The sequence below is a fragment of the Parasteatoda tepidariorum genome, chromosome 10 (genome assembly GCF_982258835.1).
Source record: "Parasteatoda tepidariorum strain Cologne lab strain chromosome 10, Ptep-v5.0, whole genome shotgun sequence".
In the NCBI taxonomy this organism is placed as follows: Eukaryota; Metazoa; Arthropoda; class Arachnida; order Araneae; family Theridiidae; genus Parasteatoda; species Parasteatoda tepidariorum.
Window position 1 is genome coordinate 31049761 of NC_141764.1, and position 15385 is coordinate 31065145.

The window sequence follows — 15385 nt, forward strand, 5'->3', positions numbered from 1 at the left end:
GTGGCTATTCTCTGGCCAGTTAGTAGTTGTCATGGAAACTTCCGGTGACAGCTAGACATGCTGTAAGATATTTAAGGACCATTATTTAATCAGTTTTGCTCAAGATAAAATTTGGAAAAGGGAGCATCCCAAATCTGTTCAAAAGACTGGCACAACAATCATGTCCGGTCTCAAATCTAAAGACAGAAACTGCGTGCCGTCTCAGTAAGTTTGGTATCTGCAATATTGAAAATCGAGTGGTAAAATATGAGATTAAGCCACTTCGGTCATTGTCTAGGAATTATATGCAATGCTAACTATAACAAAGATAAGCCAGGAAAGGATAAAGAATGATTTGTTCATACTTCTAATTACTTTTTAATTGAATGATTAGTTTGATTACTTGAAAGAAATTTCTTTGTGCATTTGCGTTAAATATAGATTCCTATTTAATTTTGTTTCCTTTAATAAGGAAGTGATGCATCCTAAATAATAAGCTTGCATTATTAATAAAAACTAAATTAACCGGAATGACATTTCGGCAAATGATGTGGGATTCGTTTCCCAGTATACACAAGTTTAAGAAACTTTCTCCGTATACAAAAGTTTAAAAAAGTTAAATATTACAGGGGGTCGCATACAGCTCATAAGTGAGAAACGTCTCTAGCCTCGTACGGTGACATTCCCATGCAATTATAATCCTGATGATGCGCTCTAACTTTCGTAGAAGTTTGTCGCAACATTTAAATGATTCCCTGTTATATGTAACGCTTTCATTCGTCAAAAATAGCCTAATGTCATTTAAAAAAAAAAAAAAAAAAAAAATGCTGCTTTGGGATCAAAACTAGTTTTAGATTTTAAGTCACCACACCCGAATAAGGTAAAATTAAGTATTTGTATAAATGTAACGAAAATTTTATTCCCCATTGTTATTATCAAATAAGTAAATTAAAATTTGTGATTCAAAGAATGAGTTGGAAATTTTTTTTGTCCATAAAAATGGATTTATTGAATGTAAAAATATTCTTCGTTTATCAGCTCAGAAATATTTTTTTTAAAGAAAAGGAAATATAAAAGAGAGAAAGAAAGAATGCGAAGCAAAACTCAATGCACACTTTTTTCTTCTTAACAGGAGCCTAACTATACTAGAATATTGTGTCAAAAAAGTTCATTTTCCATTGTATACAACACTAAAATATAAAATAATTATGATAAATAAAATAATTCTCTCATGCTTTGCCTAAAAAACGCCAGGCATGATAGATATTAATAATTAGTTCCGATCATATATGTATTCATTTTTCTCCAGTAGTTGGGATATTAATTATTTATTTTTTTTTGCTTGGAGGCGGCTACAAATTTTACACAATTTAGATTAGAAAATATGCCAGCGTAGAAAATACGGGGCAATGACTTTTACATTTGAAAAATATCAGCATAAATTATACCGGACTATGGCAACTTTATTAAAAAACATTACCGATGGGATAACGACATATTTTATACCTTTCCTAATCTCCAATAATCCACTTATAACAAGGAATATCTTGAAATTGAAGGACAAGCGCTGCGCGCTTATTATTTAGCAATCTTGCTTATTGGACACTTTGTGCTGGTGCCTGGCCCAGAAATAAAATAAATTTGGATATTTGTTCGAAAAAAAATTGGACATTGTCTATTTTTAATTATTTATATCACACCGATAATCTTTTTCAATTCCAACCATTTTAGATGTATAAATAAAACTAGTTTTTTTTTTTTTTTAACTTTAGCAGCCATATTTTCTTTACCATCAGAAATGCAATGAATAGTTAAAATAGTTGCAAATGAACATTCATTAATGCGCTTAGAATCATAATTAATCATCAACAATGGAGTGAAAAACCTTTTTATTAAATTTCCTACAAATCAGATGAAACGTACAGGAAATATACATAAAACATACATATAAAATCACAATCTACTAATAATTGAAAAAAAATTATAAACCTTCTTTATTTTTTAAATCTTCTTATACAACATTTATAAGGATATAAATATCTGATAATTATTAAAGCATTATGAGTTCAAATGAAGTATTTTTATATTTAACATACCTCTTAAACAATGCATAGAACAGTTTAAATATTTTATAAAGGAGCATTTGTTTAACATTTATCACTGTTATCATTATTATAATCAATCATCGACAAATACAATTTTGTTGAAATAAAACCCCATTAATTTCTTTTTCTGTGCACCAAATGCATGAAATAAGGATCATAGTTATTGGTAAATTCCAAGCCTTTTCAAATAATTAGTGATAGCATCTCGTTTTCGTTGTCTCCAGTTATTAAAAACATCTGCCGGACTAACAGTTGCTGTTGTATTTCCGGTTAAATCAACTAAAGGAAACTGTAAAAAGAAAACGTATTTAAATAAATCAACTTGAAAAAATTTTGCAAGTCTATTCGAAATCTAAATTTGAATGTTCCTTTAATCATAACCATATATACATATCTACAATTCCTAGCAGAATTGGGTATAATATGAAAAAAGCACAACTACTTCCACTTACTAGGAATAACATTTACCTTTTAGTTTAATTAATAAACTGAGTTTTAAATATGCTTACTAAATTCATAAACTTCGGTAAAACAACAATATAAATTATTTCCAAAGGAACTAGACTAATACAATTCCAACCTGGCGAGTAGCGACTTATAACAAGACACTTCGTTTGATGCTTTTACTTGTTGCTAGAAATCAGGTTCGCAGAAAATGCTGTTTACTACTTAATTTTAGTAGGAATAACACGATCTGTGACGTAGGCTATAGTATACCCAATTGGCATAATTATAAACTATTTAACAGGATATAATAGTTTAAATTATATCCTCTTAAATATTTTACAATTTAAACTATTTAAAGAATTTTGTGTTAGAAAAAAAAACAGAGAAAATTATTGAGTTACTTATATTACATACATAGTATTTAGTTAGTTACATTACATACCTCATGTTTTGCTGTTTGTTTTTTCAATTCTTTTCAAAATTAAAGCAAAAAAAAAAAAATATAGTACATTGAGCTAAAAGAATGTAACTTTTTAAAAGCAATTTTTGAGCGAATGATCAAACTATGATCAAAATGATATAAGGATTACCCCAAGAGAAAAAATGAAATTGGGTATTAAAGTTAGTAATACATCAGTTCCAATATCCATTGTATAACTGATTAATCGATTCACACGAAAGAGAATGTAAAGTCGAGCTAAGAAAGAAACTTTCTGTTCAGAACAACGCGTGATAGTACAATGTTTATTAGAAGATTTTTGCACTATGATTTTTACTCCTGTCACACAAAGTGCCACAGAGATGTAACAAATGGTAAATTTTCAATACACAGCCGCAATGGATACATAGGAGATCATGGCGTTTGCTATTGCTGGATCCTTGCAGATCTGATATTGATGTAAGCATTATTGATGTATTGATGTATGTAGTATTGATTCACAGAAGTTTTTACACCACTAGTTCGCAATCTGTTGACTTAACGTTCTCCATGGACAGTAAAATATTTGTTGACAAATATCCTCATTATGATCCCCTTCTAATGGTGAAAAAATTATTGTTGGGTGTTGTTCTGTTCTGAACGCCTTCATCTTAGTGCAATTTTACATTCACTTTAAATGCTATCCTGCGAACTAGTCAATCATTTAAACACAATCTGTGGTGTACTCCTCATTCTTTAATTTATAATCCTGACTGGTGCTGTTACAATCGCTACAGTATATCTTATCCTATCACGATTGCCTAGTTTTTATTTGAACACACATTAATGATTCGAATGGAAGACTTTAATTACATCAATTAGTTTGTGTTATAAATGAATTAAGTTACAAAATCAAAGACAGAAACTTATTTTCCCAAATAAACATACTCGTATTTGAAATATTTGGAATTTTCACTATCGAAAGCACATATTCTGTAGCAGCAATTTGGAAAAAGTGTAATTTATTTTTTTTTAAAATTAACCAGCGATTGAAAGTTTGGTCCCCTGTATTGCTACTTATATTTTTGTTTTTCAACCGATCAGGTGGCAGAGTGGTTAGCCTGCCTGACTGCGGAGCCGATGGTTGCGGGTTCGAGTTCCGCTCAGGGCATGGATGTTTCTTTCTCTCTGTGTTCTATGTCCTTTGTGTGAATGTGACCCGTCCTATAAACGGGTTTGTGGTTGTGTGACGTGGGTGACGGTGCTCCACCGACTTAGCTTCGCCACAGGTGCCCACTGGGTAACGAGAAGAGAGTAGCAGTTCTGGCACTCCTGGTCAATGGGACAATACATCCCAAGTGCCCGCGATTAAAAAAAAAATTTTTTTTTGTTTTTTATAAAATATCAAGATATGATTACGCGAACTCAACAATTGTCGTACTGATTTCTTTTATTTGAGTAAATAACTTCATATTAGTAAACAAGGCAAAATATTTAAAAAGAAAAATTAACATTGAAGAAAAGAATCTTTTTAATTAATGATTTAGTCATACTTTCTAATTTGTAACTATTCACTAAAAAAAAATTATGCTTTTCAGAGAAAGTACGGTGTTTAATTTCGTAACCTAATTTATAAAGAACTAATGAGCATATTCAAGGTATTTCTTTTCAACCATTAAAATTGAATTTTCGATCCTAAAAATCAGACAATTAAGTTAAAAATAATTCAGTCTTTTTTTTTTCCACGTACTGTTTACAGTAGGATACGATTCGACATTTTTCTAAAAATAGATATTTCATGATTTTCTTAAGGCTTAAAGCGAAACGAAATTATTACAGAAATTTGACTTTTTGGACGAGTTGAATAGCAACAAATGACAAGTGGACGAAGCAACTCGTTTGTACTCGAACTGTAACTTTTTATAAAATTGTAACTTCTATGAAATTGAATTTCTTAACCTTACCCCTTCTATTCAGTAACAGTTTAGTGATTTCTACTTTATTTTATTATATCTATATTATAGATAATCTTACTTTATAGCGCGATGATTTTTAATTACCTCGATTTTTAGAGTTTTTTGTACTTCTGCCTTAAAATTATTTGTTTTCTTTTTCAAAGTTTAAAATAGGAATAAATTAAATAAGAAATAAAAAACATTAAGCTTAGTAGTTTGGTTTTTAAAAAAATTGAAATTACATCTTTCGAACAATGTTTTAGAACATCTTGAACAAAAGATCAAATTGCTACGCTACTTTTAGATGTGCCCAAATTATACGGCAAGACGTCAGAACAATTTTAGAAAAAAGAATACTAAAAAATGAAAGTGTATAATCATATTGTTATATCAAATATAATCTATAAAATCGGATGCATTTAAAAAAACAATTACCTCAATTATATAATTGTAAGCATTATTTATCTTGATATAAAATACATTCCTGCCAACCGCAATGCATTTATAGTATAATTATTTTTGTTTCGATCTGAAATCAAGTGACGGTTAATTTTTATTCAACTCCTAGAAGATGTCCTCATAGTTTAAGATCAAATGTCCTCAGCACTATCTTTCAAATAAATTTCTTTCTTATATCACTAAAAAATGGTGCAAATATACCCTCTAGAATCCCTACTATTCCCCAATGAAAGGAACTGATTTCGCCATCTGATGTTGGCGAAAAAAGTGGCCATGCTTTATCCTATGATTTTTATTTTGATATACTGATTTACTTGTTTTTCGATATTAAGTAAAGCAGAAAATCGTTTTCTTTAATTTTTCTCTTTTTTTACTTTAAACTTTTCGAAGATATTTTTTCTTCTGCACTTTTCAATTCAAAACATTTCCAAAAATAAATTGATTAACGTAATTATAATAAATAGATGGCAGGGATAGCCTGGTCAGTACGGCGCTGGGCTCATGTTCGAGAGTTCGTGGGCTCGAACGCCGATGGCCGAAGACTCCCCGTGTAGTAAATGGTGACTGATGCACGTTAAATCTGTCAAGTCGCAAAGTCCCCCATGTTCCCATAACAAATCAATACCTCTAGGGGTACTGGGTTGGAGATCGATTGCTTTTTGATCCTGGTCAAAAATTACGATCAGTGGATGAATGGATGTATGAATGGGTCCGCCCTATAAACAGGTGTGTGGCTGAAGACGAATTCTTGGCCATAGATGGCGTCACTGAAACACAAGAAACGCACCCTCTGATTTAAATTTGTTTGGTTTCACCAAGCAGGCTTGCTAGTGTGGCAAGTTACATTAGAAACAACAGCAACAACATAATGAATAGATAGAAAATAATAAGTAAATATAATATAAAACAGATTTAAGAATATAATGCAAAACTGAAAATAATTTTTAAAAAAAATTACAAATTTCAAGCTCCGACTTTGAAGATGGCTACCATGATCCAGTTCATCTTTTTCTATTGGCGTGTTGGAGGAAGAATTACCATTGAATGCTTCGAAATGATGAAAGTATCTATCACAAAATGTAGCACCATGTTAATATCATAAAGAGACTATTACTCAAACAATGAAAATAAAATATATTAATTACGTAAAAATAAAATCCAAATTACAGATTTCACTAATCTGTTACAACATACGTTTTATCAGGCGAGACGTCATCAGCTGAATGCATGAGTCTTTTTGCAGCGTCATTTTCTGTCGGAAAAAATGAAAGACTTTTATCAGTGCCCATTATGAATTATATATATTTTTATAAGTATAAAAATTGTACGATTATTTTGTAACAACAAGGCAGTTTTTCGAAGGCTCTGTCATCATCAAGTCTTTTTGAGAATAATACGTTATTTTCATTATTGCTAAGAGTTTCCATTTTAATATATATATTGTAATATACATTGTAATATAAAATTTATGAAAATATTATTATTATAAATATTTATATAATAATATTATAAATATTTATAATATTTATAAATGTTTATAATAATTACAGATATTCGAACATTGAGAGACGAACGCTCTCGATCTCCTGAGCAATCACATCACAATAATATGTACTCTTTAGAAATAATGAAAAAGAAAAATCAAATTGTGGATGACTTTTACAGAATGTTATATTGAATACAAAGGGTTCTGTTGTCAGCACGTTTAATACATTTATTATAATTTTTCTCTACTATGCGGTCTGTGCATTGTGGATCCTTATATATATATATATAATTATTATGACCACCCCTTCAGTACGCGGTTGGGCCACCTTTTTCGCGTATTACTGCCTTAATTCGTCTGAGCATGGATTCTAGGAGATGTTGGAGAATACCTCAATAGTTAAACCAGTGGTCAAAAAAGTATTCAAAAATAAAAACCTCATTGAAATCAAATTCCATAACCAAAAGGATAAGGATAAATTGACATCATCCATTCAAAACAAAATTTATTTTCGAGATAAAGTTCAAAGACTTACATCACTCATAATTCTAAATGCTCCAGCTCAATTTGAAGGGGAGGATATAGCTACCATACTACAGCAGAACAGCTACTCATCGAACGACGACAACGTTATAAAGTATCTTAAATCAATTCCACACAAAAAATGCGAGGACAAAAAACACATCGTAGTAAATGTATCGCATAGACTAGCTACCCATCTTCTGAAAAAAAAAAACATCTTCATTGGACTTAACAAGTGTATCATCAAAAAACGCATAGTTCTCAGACGGTGCCAGTGGTGTCAAGGCCTGGATCACCATACGAACCAGTGCACGGCTGATTCTGCAACATGCGCAAAATGCGGCGGAAATCATCACACCCATGAATGCAATTGCGATGAGTGCTATTGCATTAACTGTTGGCACTCGAACACGTATAATGGTACCAACTACAACCCTAATCATTCAGCCTTCGTCTCTGACTGTCCGACATACCAACAAATACTACATTCGCTAAGAATGAAATTCATCGACAGCTAGATACATTTACAATATAAATGTTTCCCTACAAAATTTCGATCTTCATGAAACTTTAGAAAAAAAAAAAACTTTTTTCCATAACTTTTTAGACTTTTGAAAAACCTTTAAATTTTCTTTTCTCTTTTTTTTTAGTATTCTTCAAAATTTGACACAACGAAAATTTAAAAAAAGGAAAAATTACGTTTCTTCTTGTCAACAACTACATATGCTGTTTTTCATATCCATTTGCTGTTTGCTGTTCACCTATATGTACTGGTGTACTCACTATTGTTCTTGCTTTATTTATTGCTTCCTTTTTTTTATTTATTTATTTATTTATTTTTTTATTAACTAATGTGATACGCATTATTGTCATCTGCATTACGCAATTGTGCTTTGTAATCGTGGTGCAGTTATGAATTTTGTAATTGTTTGCTTATGTGCTGTGTATTGTGCGAGCTAGACTGTCGGCCAGACGTGGACTATACGGTTAAGGGTTTTGCAAACCTAGGTACGTGTCCACGTCTGGAAGAAAAAAAAAGAGGAGATGTTGGGAGGTGGTAGAAGGTATGCCAGACCATGCTCGCTGAACTGCACTTGTCAATTCCTGCAAATTTGATGGTACTGGATCCATCTGTCTGAGCGCCCATTCAATTTCATCCCACAAATTCTCAATTGGATGGAGATCTGGGGATTGTGCTGGCCAACGAAGCAAGTTAAATTCTCCGTCATGCTCTTCGAACCATCTGAGAACAATGCCATCTTTATGACAAGGAGCGTTGTCCTGCTGGAAGTATCCATCCCCGCCAGAGTACACCATTAACATAAACGGATGTACTTGATCCGCGATGATACTTAAATACCCTTGGGCATTAAGGCGTTGTGGTACAGGAATTAAAGGGCCTATACAATACCAAGAGAACATTCCCAATACCATAACGTTGCCACCACCAGCTTGAAGTGTCGTGGCAATGCAGTTGGGGTCTATGCTTTCGTGCTGTTTTCTCCATATTCTCATCCTGCCATCTGCGCGATGCATTTGAAATTGTGATTCATCGGACCACATGACCCTCTTCCAGTCATCTACTGTCCAATATTTGTGCTCCTTTACAAATTGGAGACGTCTGCGCTTATTTAAAGCAGACAGTAGAGGCTTACGAACAGGTCGTCTGCTTCCATACCCTATACAGCGCAATGTGCGTCGAACAGTCAGTTCAGAGACGTTTATAGTTGCTCCTTGATTAAGATCACTTTCAATTTGTCGCAGTGTTGCTCTCCTGTTGCGCTGCACAACCCTGGACAGCCTTCTCTCTGATCGAGCATTCAGTACTCTGTGACATCCACAAGTCTGACGTTGAGACCCGGTTTTTTGCTTGATTGTTCATTCCTTTTACACATTAACAACTGCTGCTCTGGAACACTTCACAAGTGCAGCCGTTTTGCAGATACTCGTTCCGACGCATCTCGCACCCACAATCATTCCACGTTGAAATTCAGTTAAATCACTTTTCTTTCCCATATCTGAGCAAGCAACACAGTATAACTGATGACTCACTTGTCCAGCATTCCCGTGTTATAGTTATCTTGCCCTCTAGCGGTAGCGCTATTACGCAATAACTCATTTACATAAAACTCTGAGGTGGTCATAATAATTTGGCCACTCAGTGTATAGATATATATTCTCTAAAAAAATTTTTTAAAACTAATTAATAAACACTATATTTTTTAGTAATGAATTTTGGTCATATATATATAACTGTTATTACGTCCCGCAGTGGACTGCTCGTTAAGACACGGCTCCCAGCAGATCACCGAAATCAAGCATCACTGGCTACGGTCAGTGTGCGGGTGGGTGACCACTTGGATCAGTCTGCGCAGAGACCGAGGGTGTGCGGTATTGGTCCTCGTTAAACTGTGCTACCGTAAAGTGCTCGACTTCGCGCGCAGGTCGTCTGGCTACCGAAGCGGGGATGCCATCCCCTCCGCAGAGGATCAAAATTGTGATGGCATGTCTTCGGATCATCCTCCGGGATGTTTCCCAGACCGTCGCCAATAGCCCATTGTGCAGCTCTAGTGCGACGTAAATTAGAAAGAAAATTTTTTTATAAAATAACAACAAATAAAAAAGATCTTAAAAAGTAAAAATAACATGTAAAAGCAGATAATGAAATAAAATAAAAAGAAAAAACATTAAAAAGGGGGGACTATAAAGCGAGTAGCAAAATCATAACAACTTACATGGACGGATATTTTTCAAGAATGATTTAAAAATGTTTTCGCAGAAAGATTGCCAGATTACAAAATATGAAAACAAAAGCGCAAATTGAGTGTAACAAGAGGGTTTTAAAGTGTCGTTCTTACTGCACTGCTGAAGTGATTTGTTATTCTGAGTTTTGATATGTTAGTTACCAAGGATGGGCCCGAAATGGATGTGTGCAAGGTAATATTATACTGGATAATTTTAAAAATTGATCATAAATAGTTTTAGAAGATAGATGTTTATTTAAGAAAAAATATAAAATAGAAAAGAGAAACATAAATTGCCTGCTTTGCATTCCTGAAAAATATCCGTCCATGTAAGTTGTTATGATTGTGCTACTCGCTTTATAGTCCCCCCTTTTTAATGTTTTTTTCTTTTTATTTTATTTTATTATCCGTTTTTACATGTTATTTTTACTTTTTATGATCTATTTTATTTGTAGTTATTTTATAAAAAATTTTTTTAAGTGCTCCTCACACTATTGTATTAATATATTTTGCTTTGGCTTTATTGATACAATATCAGAAAGCACTCTGTTTTGCGGATATAATCGTGTGGGCTGAAGAAAAGATTATATCTTTTTTTTTCGGCTTTTTTTTCCGGTTTTTTAATTAACATTCTTTTTTTTTTTTTTTTTAAATAAAATGTTGTTTGTTATTTTTTTACTTATTATTTCCCACCCCCTTTTTTCATATGTCTATAATTTTTCTTCGTTTTATTCTTCATTTTGAACTTATCTAATGAGTGCTGTTTACATGCAGCTTAAGCGCAATAAATGAAACTTATTGTTTTTCTTAACTTTCTTAGTGCTTTCTTGTATTTATTTATTATATATATATATATATATATATATATATATATATATATATATATATATATATATATATATATATATATATATATATATATATATATATATATATATATATATTATTGAAATAAGCGGTATTAAAAACATCAAAGCAATATTGATTGTCAGTAATCGTCTTTTACGCTTTCCCCATTTCCTCGAGCAATCAGTTAAGTTTCAATACTTTTATTATCGCTTTCCATAATTGATGATTAATGTAAGATTTTAATAAATTTTTGATAACTTTTTTTCAATTTAAATATTAATTAGCACCTTCTTGTATGCATATGTTTTTAACTTATTTTCTGACGAAATTTCTAAACATATATATTAAAGGTGGTCATATTATATATCACAGTTATAGTTAGGAACAGCCTTTATTTACATTATTATTGCCTTCGTAACATTTATTTACATCAATAAACCCTTTACTTACACATCATTACTCCCTTTATTCACATTATTTTTGTTATAGATGGCTGTAATATTTGCAGAATTTTAAATGCTTCATTTTACTGGTATTATACTAGAAACAAATTTTGTAAAGTCTTTACAGTTTTTTCTATAAAATATAGACTTCTATTAAATGTTCACATTTGTATTTAAAAGTATGAGAGGAGAAACTAGGGTATCTAAAATTTATTAATATAAAAAACAAGAATTTATTTGATGTGAGATGTTAGACATCGATGTTTATCAAGCATCATTGGCGTAATAGACAAATAATAAAAATTGGATGTTTTGAAGAACAGGAAGAAAATTAAGAACAAAATTATTTTTTAAGAAGCGTTTTTAAGCATAATTGAAGGAGATTTGTAGTTAAGAAAAAAAAGTGATTATTCTAAAGATATAACTATTAATAAATTTTGTATGACTTTACGTACATAAAGCACTTACTACTTGTTACAAAACCCAGCATTATTAGTAGCCATGGCAACAGCGATTTCATCATTGTTCTTCTAGAAAAATAATATACTGAAAGAAAAAAAAAGAAACTTTTAATGTGAACTATATAATATTCCAGTGGGAATCTGCAAGGGGCGTAGTGTGGAAATCTCGATTCTGATTGGTCGCGGCATTTGCTTACGTTAGCAATTGTTCTTTCCATTCTATTTCGAGAAGTCCAGCCCGTCAAGTATGAATTCTCTAAAGTGATACATTCTATATTCTTTAAAAGTTTAAATTCTTTCATTGTATATATTTTTTACTTAATACAAAGACTAGCATGAAGCTATGTAGAATATAAACAAACTAATTGTGTATAATCGATGGTTAACTTTCATGCCATCATTTACATGCTTTTGTAAAGTTTTGCATTACATAGTTTAACACTTAGTTTGCTTTAAAGTTAAAGAAAAAACTTATTCTTAAAATAATTTCTTCATAAATTTTTACGTTTCAAACACTTATTCTCAAAACTCGCCTTTTTGAATTGAAATATATTTAATACTAGCTGGAAAAAGTTCCCCGTACTTAGTAAATAAAAAAAAGAAAAGAATCAATAAATCAGTACTGAACGACATTACGAAATCATGCAAAAAACTGAAAGGCAATTACCAACAGAATATAATAAAGCTAAAATAATTTCTTTTCTTTTTTTTTAATTTATTATCATTTGTTGCCTTTTTCGGTAGCTTTGCGTGACTAAATTAAACAAAACACTTTTTTTTTAGTTCATCCTATCAGAATGGATATTAACTGTATTCAGCATCACCTGGTATGATACTATTGTTCGTGGCCAACTCATGATAGTCAATTTACCATTATCACAAAATTTTCTCCTTTCCATTATTTCTCTCTCCCTTTCAAGGGGCCGTAAGATACTTATTTAAACAGCACCAGTATTAAAACTGCTCAACGTATTGGTGCAGTTTTCATAATTACCGTCGATTTCAAATTATTTACTTTTACAAAAGCGCATTTTAGAAAAATTACAATAAATAAAATAAAGACGTGGTTTCAGATAACTTTAGAGATAGTAATTTGGGGGCCTAGTCTTCACATGCTACCACGTTAACTTTATTTATTGATTGCATACACAGCGAATAAAAATATTTGAATATTAAAGTGCTTGCAATAACTTTTTTTGATCAAATAGAGCTATAAGCTAGCAATTATAGCAGATGTTATCTTTAAAATATTCGATGAAATAAAATCGTCTGTAGTTTAATTTAAAACAATGGCTAACGTTTAACCAATCAAATTTCATTTCACTCATCCCGCTCGAACGGTTCGTAGTAAAGAAGTTCTGATTTCGACAGTGACCGTCCCCGTGCTCTGAACTATCAGTATGCCAAATTTCATCACTCGCGGTCTGATGGCTTAAAAGATAGAAAACAGGCATTCATTATATAGGTCTAGATTTATATTTTTGAATTGAAATGAAGATTTTTAAGCATTATTAAAAATTTTTAAACTTTATTAAAAGTCTAAAAAATATAGAAAACAGGCATTCATTATATAGGTCTAGATTTATATTTTTGAATTGAAATGGAGATTTTTAAAATTTTTTAAACATTATTAAAAGTCTATAAAAGATAGAAAACAGGCATTCATTATATAGGTCTAGATTTATATTTTTGAATTGAAATGAAGATTTTTAAACATTATCTCAAACAGTATTTAATGGTTGGTTAACTTCATCAATTAAATTTTATTTTGTTTTTATTTTATTTCCACAAAACTAACTTCAGTTCTAGATTCCAAATTAAAAGTTTGGAACCTAGGGGGAAAAATAAATAAAAAAATTCTGAATTGAGTGATTATTTTCTGATTTCACGGAAATGTTTAAAAACGGTTATTGATTTTGTTATTCAATAACTCAATTTACATAATTTATTAGAAATCGCAAATATTCCTTAACAGAATAAATAAAATACGTTTGATTTTTAAACTTTTTCGAATTAACCTAGAAAATAATTTATTTAAATTGTAAACATTCATTAACAAAAGAAATAAAATACTCTTAATTTTTAAACAGTTTCTAATCTAATTAACCTAGTAAATATACTGTTCTAGAATAATCTGAATTTATTGTTCAGAGTTTTAGGCTTTCTTTTGTTAGTCTACAATATTGTTAATTACAAAATACACAATAGGAATTAAGTTCATTCTATATCTAAAGAATCATTTTATTTTTAGAAATTTTAAAAGGTCAAAATAATTAATCAGCTTAACTTCTGTAATCACGTAAAGTAGAAAAATAAATTTCGCATTGATTTTTTATTTAATTAAAAAGGTTTAAACTCTAATCGATAACCTAAACCGGAGACTAATTTACAATCCAGGGGCATTTAACAACTCGCTCTCTTTTTAGAAGATTTTAATCATTGTTGTAGTTGGTCCCAATTATAAAAGAAGCTTTATTTCTTTTAAAATAAAAGAAGTAAAACATTAAAAAAATCTCGGCGCAACTCTAGTGCAATTTTAATAATGCGATATATAGTCAGGAAATATCAATATTTCGCAATATTTTAGGTGAACTAATTTACGTTATTTTTATTATATTTTCATAACCAAATAAAATTTATCAACACCCAGAAAAATATTTTATTCGACAATTTTAAAAAACCATATTTATCTCCGTTATATTATTGTCTTCCATATAAATCGTTGTTGATAATGATAATTTGCAATTTACAAAGATCTTTTATAGTTTAGAACATTATCGCATTGGAAATTCATCATAATCTAAGGTTATCATAGATACGATATTTATCGTGATAATCAATATTATCACGACATATGTTGGTATTATCGTGACATTAAAAAAAAAAAAAAAAGCCTACATTTCATGAAATATCGTTTAGTCATTCTCAACCTATATTATCTTAAAGCAAGATTTTACTTACCAAATATTCTATAACCATTCCTATTCATTTCAAATTTAGAAATAGGAACTAAAGTTGAAACATGGCACGTTTCTTGAAAAGGTCAATCGCCAATATGGCCAAGAAAATAGAAGAAATAACTCCAGAGCTGACTTTATGTTCAAATATACAAAGCATTTTTCTCAAATGATATGCTAATAATATTTTATCATGGCAAACAAATAATTCTAAACTGCAGGAACCCGTTGGGTCACTCATTGTTTTCAAGAACTTTTTTTCAGATACATTTTGTTTCACTTCCTAACACCGAAAAATTTACCTTTTGTCCGAAAAGTTCCATATTTATAACACTACTATGCTGAGTCCTTGCCAATGCAATTCAATTTTCTTTTCTTTGAGTTATTTTACTATCAAGGAAAACGTTTTATAGGAAGGTGAATTTTTTATTTAAAATATATATATTTTTTGTGTATTTGTATAGTTCATAAATTTTTATTGTTATTTTCAGTACTTATATCTTAATTAATAAGATACAATGAAAATTCTTCACTTTCTCATTCACGTTAACATATTTTTT

The 15385-nt window shown here is 30.6% G+C and overlaps 1 protein-coding gene across 1 annotated transcript; it reads right to left on the reverse strand.

Annotated features, from left to right (window-relative positions):
• Window positions 1-1909: 1909 nt before the first annotated feature.
• LOC107444652 (uncharacterized) lies at window positions 1910-15085 on the reverse strand. The gene is made up of 5 exons (XM_016058863.4): window positions 14830-15085; window positions 11876-11953; window positions 6558-6615; window positions 6322-6430; window positions 1910-2373 (listed from the first exon to the last, which is right to left on the reverse strand). The coding sequence occupies exons 1-5, from the start codon at window positions 14855-14857 to the stop codon at window positions 2245-2247; spliced, it is 402 nt and encodes a 133-aa protein (XP_015914349.2). The 5' UTR covers window positions 14858-15085; the 3' UTR covers window positions 1910-2244.
• Window positions 15086-15385: the final 300 nt, after the last annotated feature.

Coding starts and splice junctions, on each gene's coding strand:
- LOC107444652 (XM_016058863.4), bottom strand. CDS start 14,857: ATGAATAGGAATGGTTATAGAATATTTG. Junction 11,954..14,829: donor GAATGGTTATAGAATATTTG/GTAAGTAAAATC, acceptor TTTTTCTTTCAG/TATATTATTTTTCTAGAAGA. Junction 6,616..11,875: donor GCTGGGTTTTGTAACAAGTA/GTAAGTGCTTTA, acceptor TTTTTCCGACAG/AAAATGACGCTGCAAAAAGA.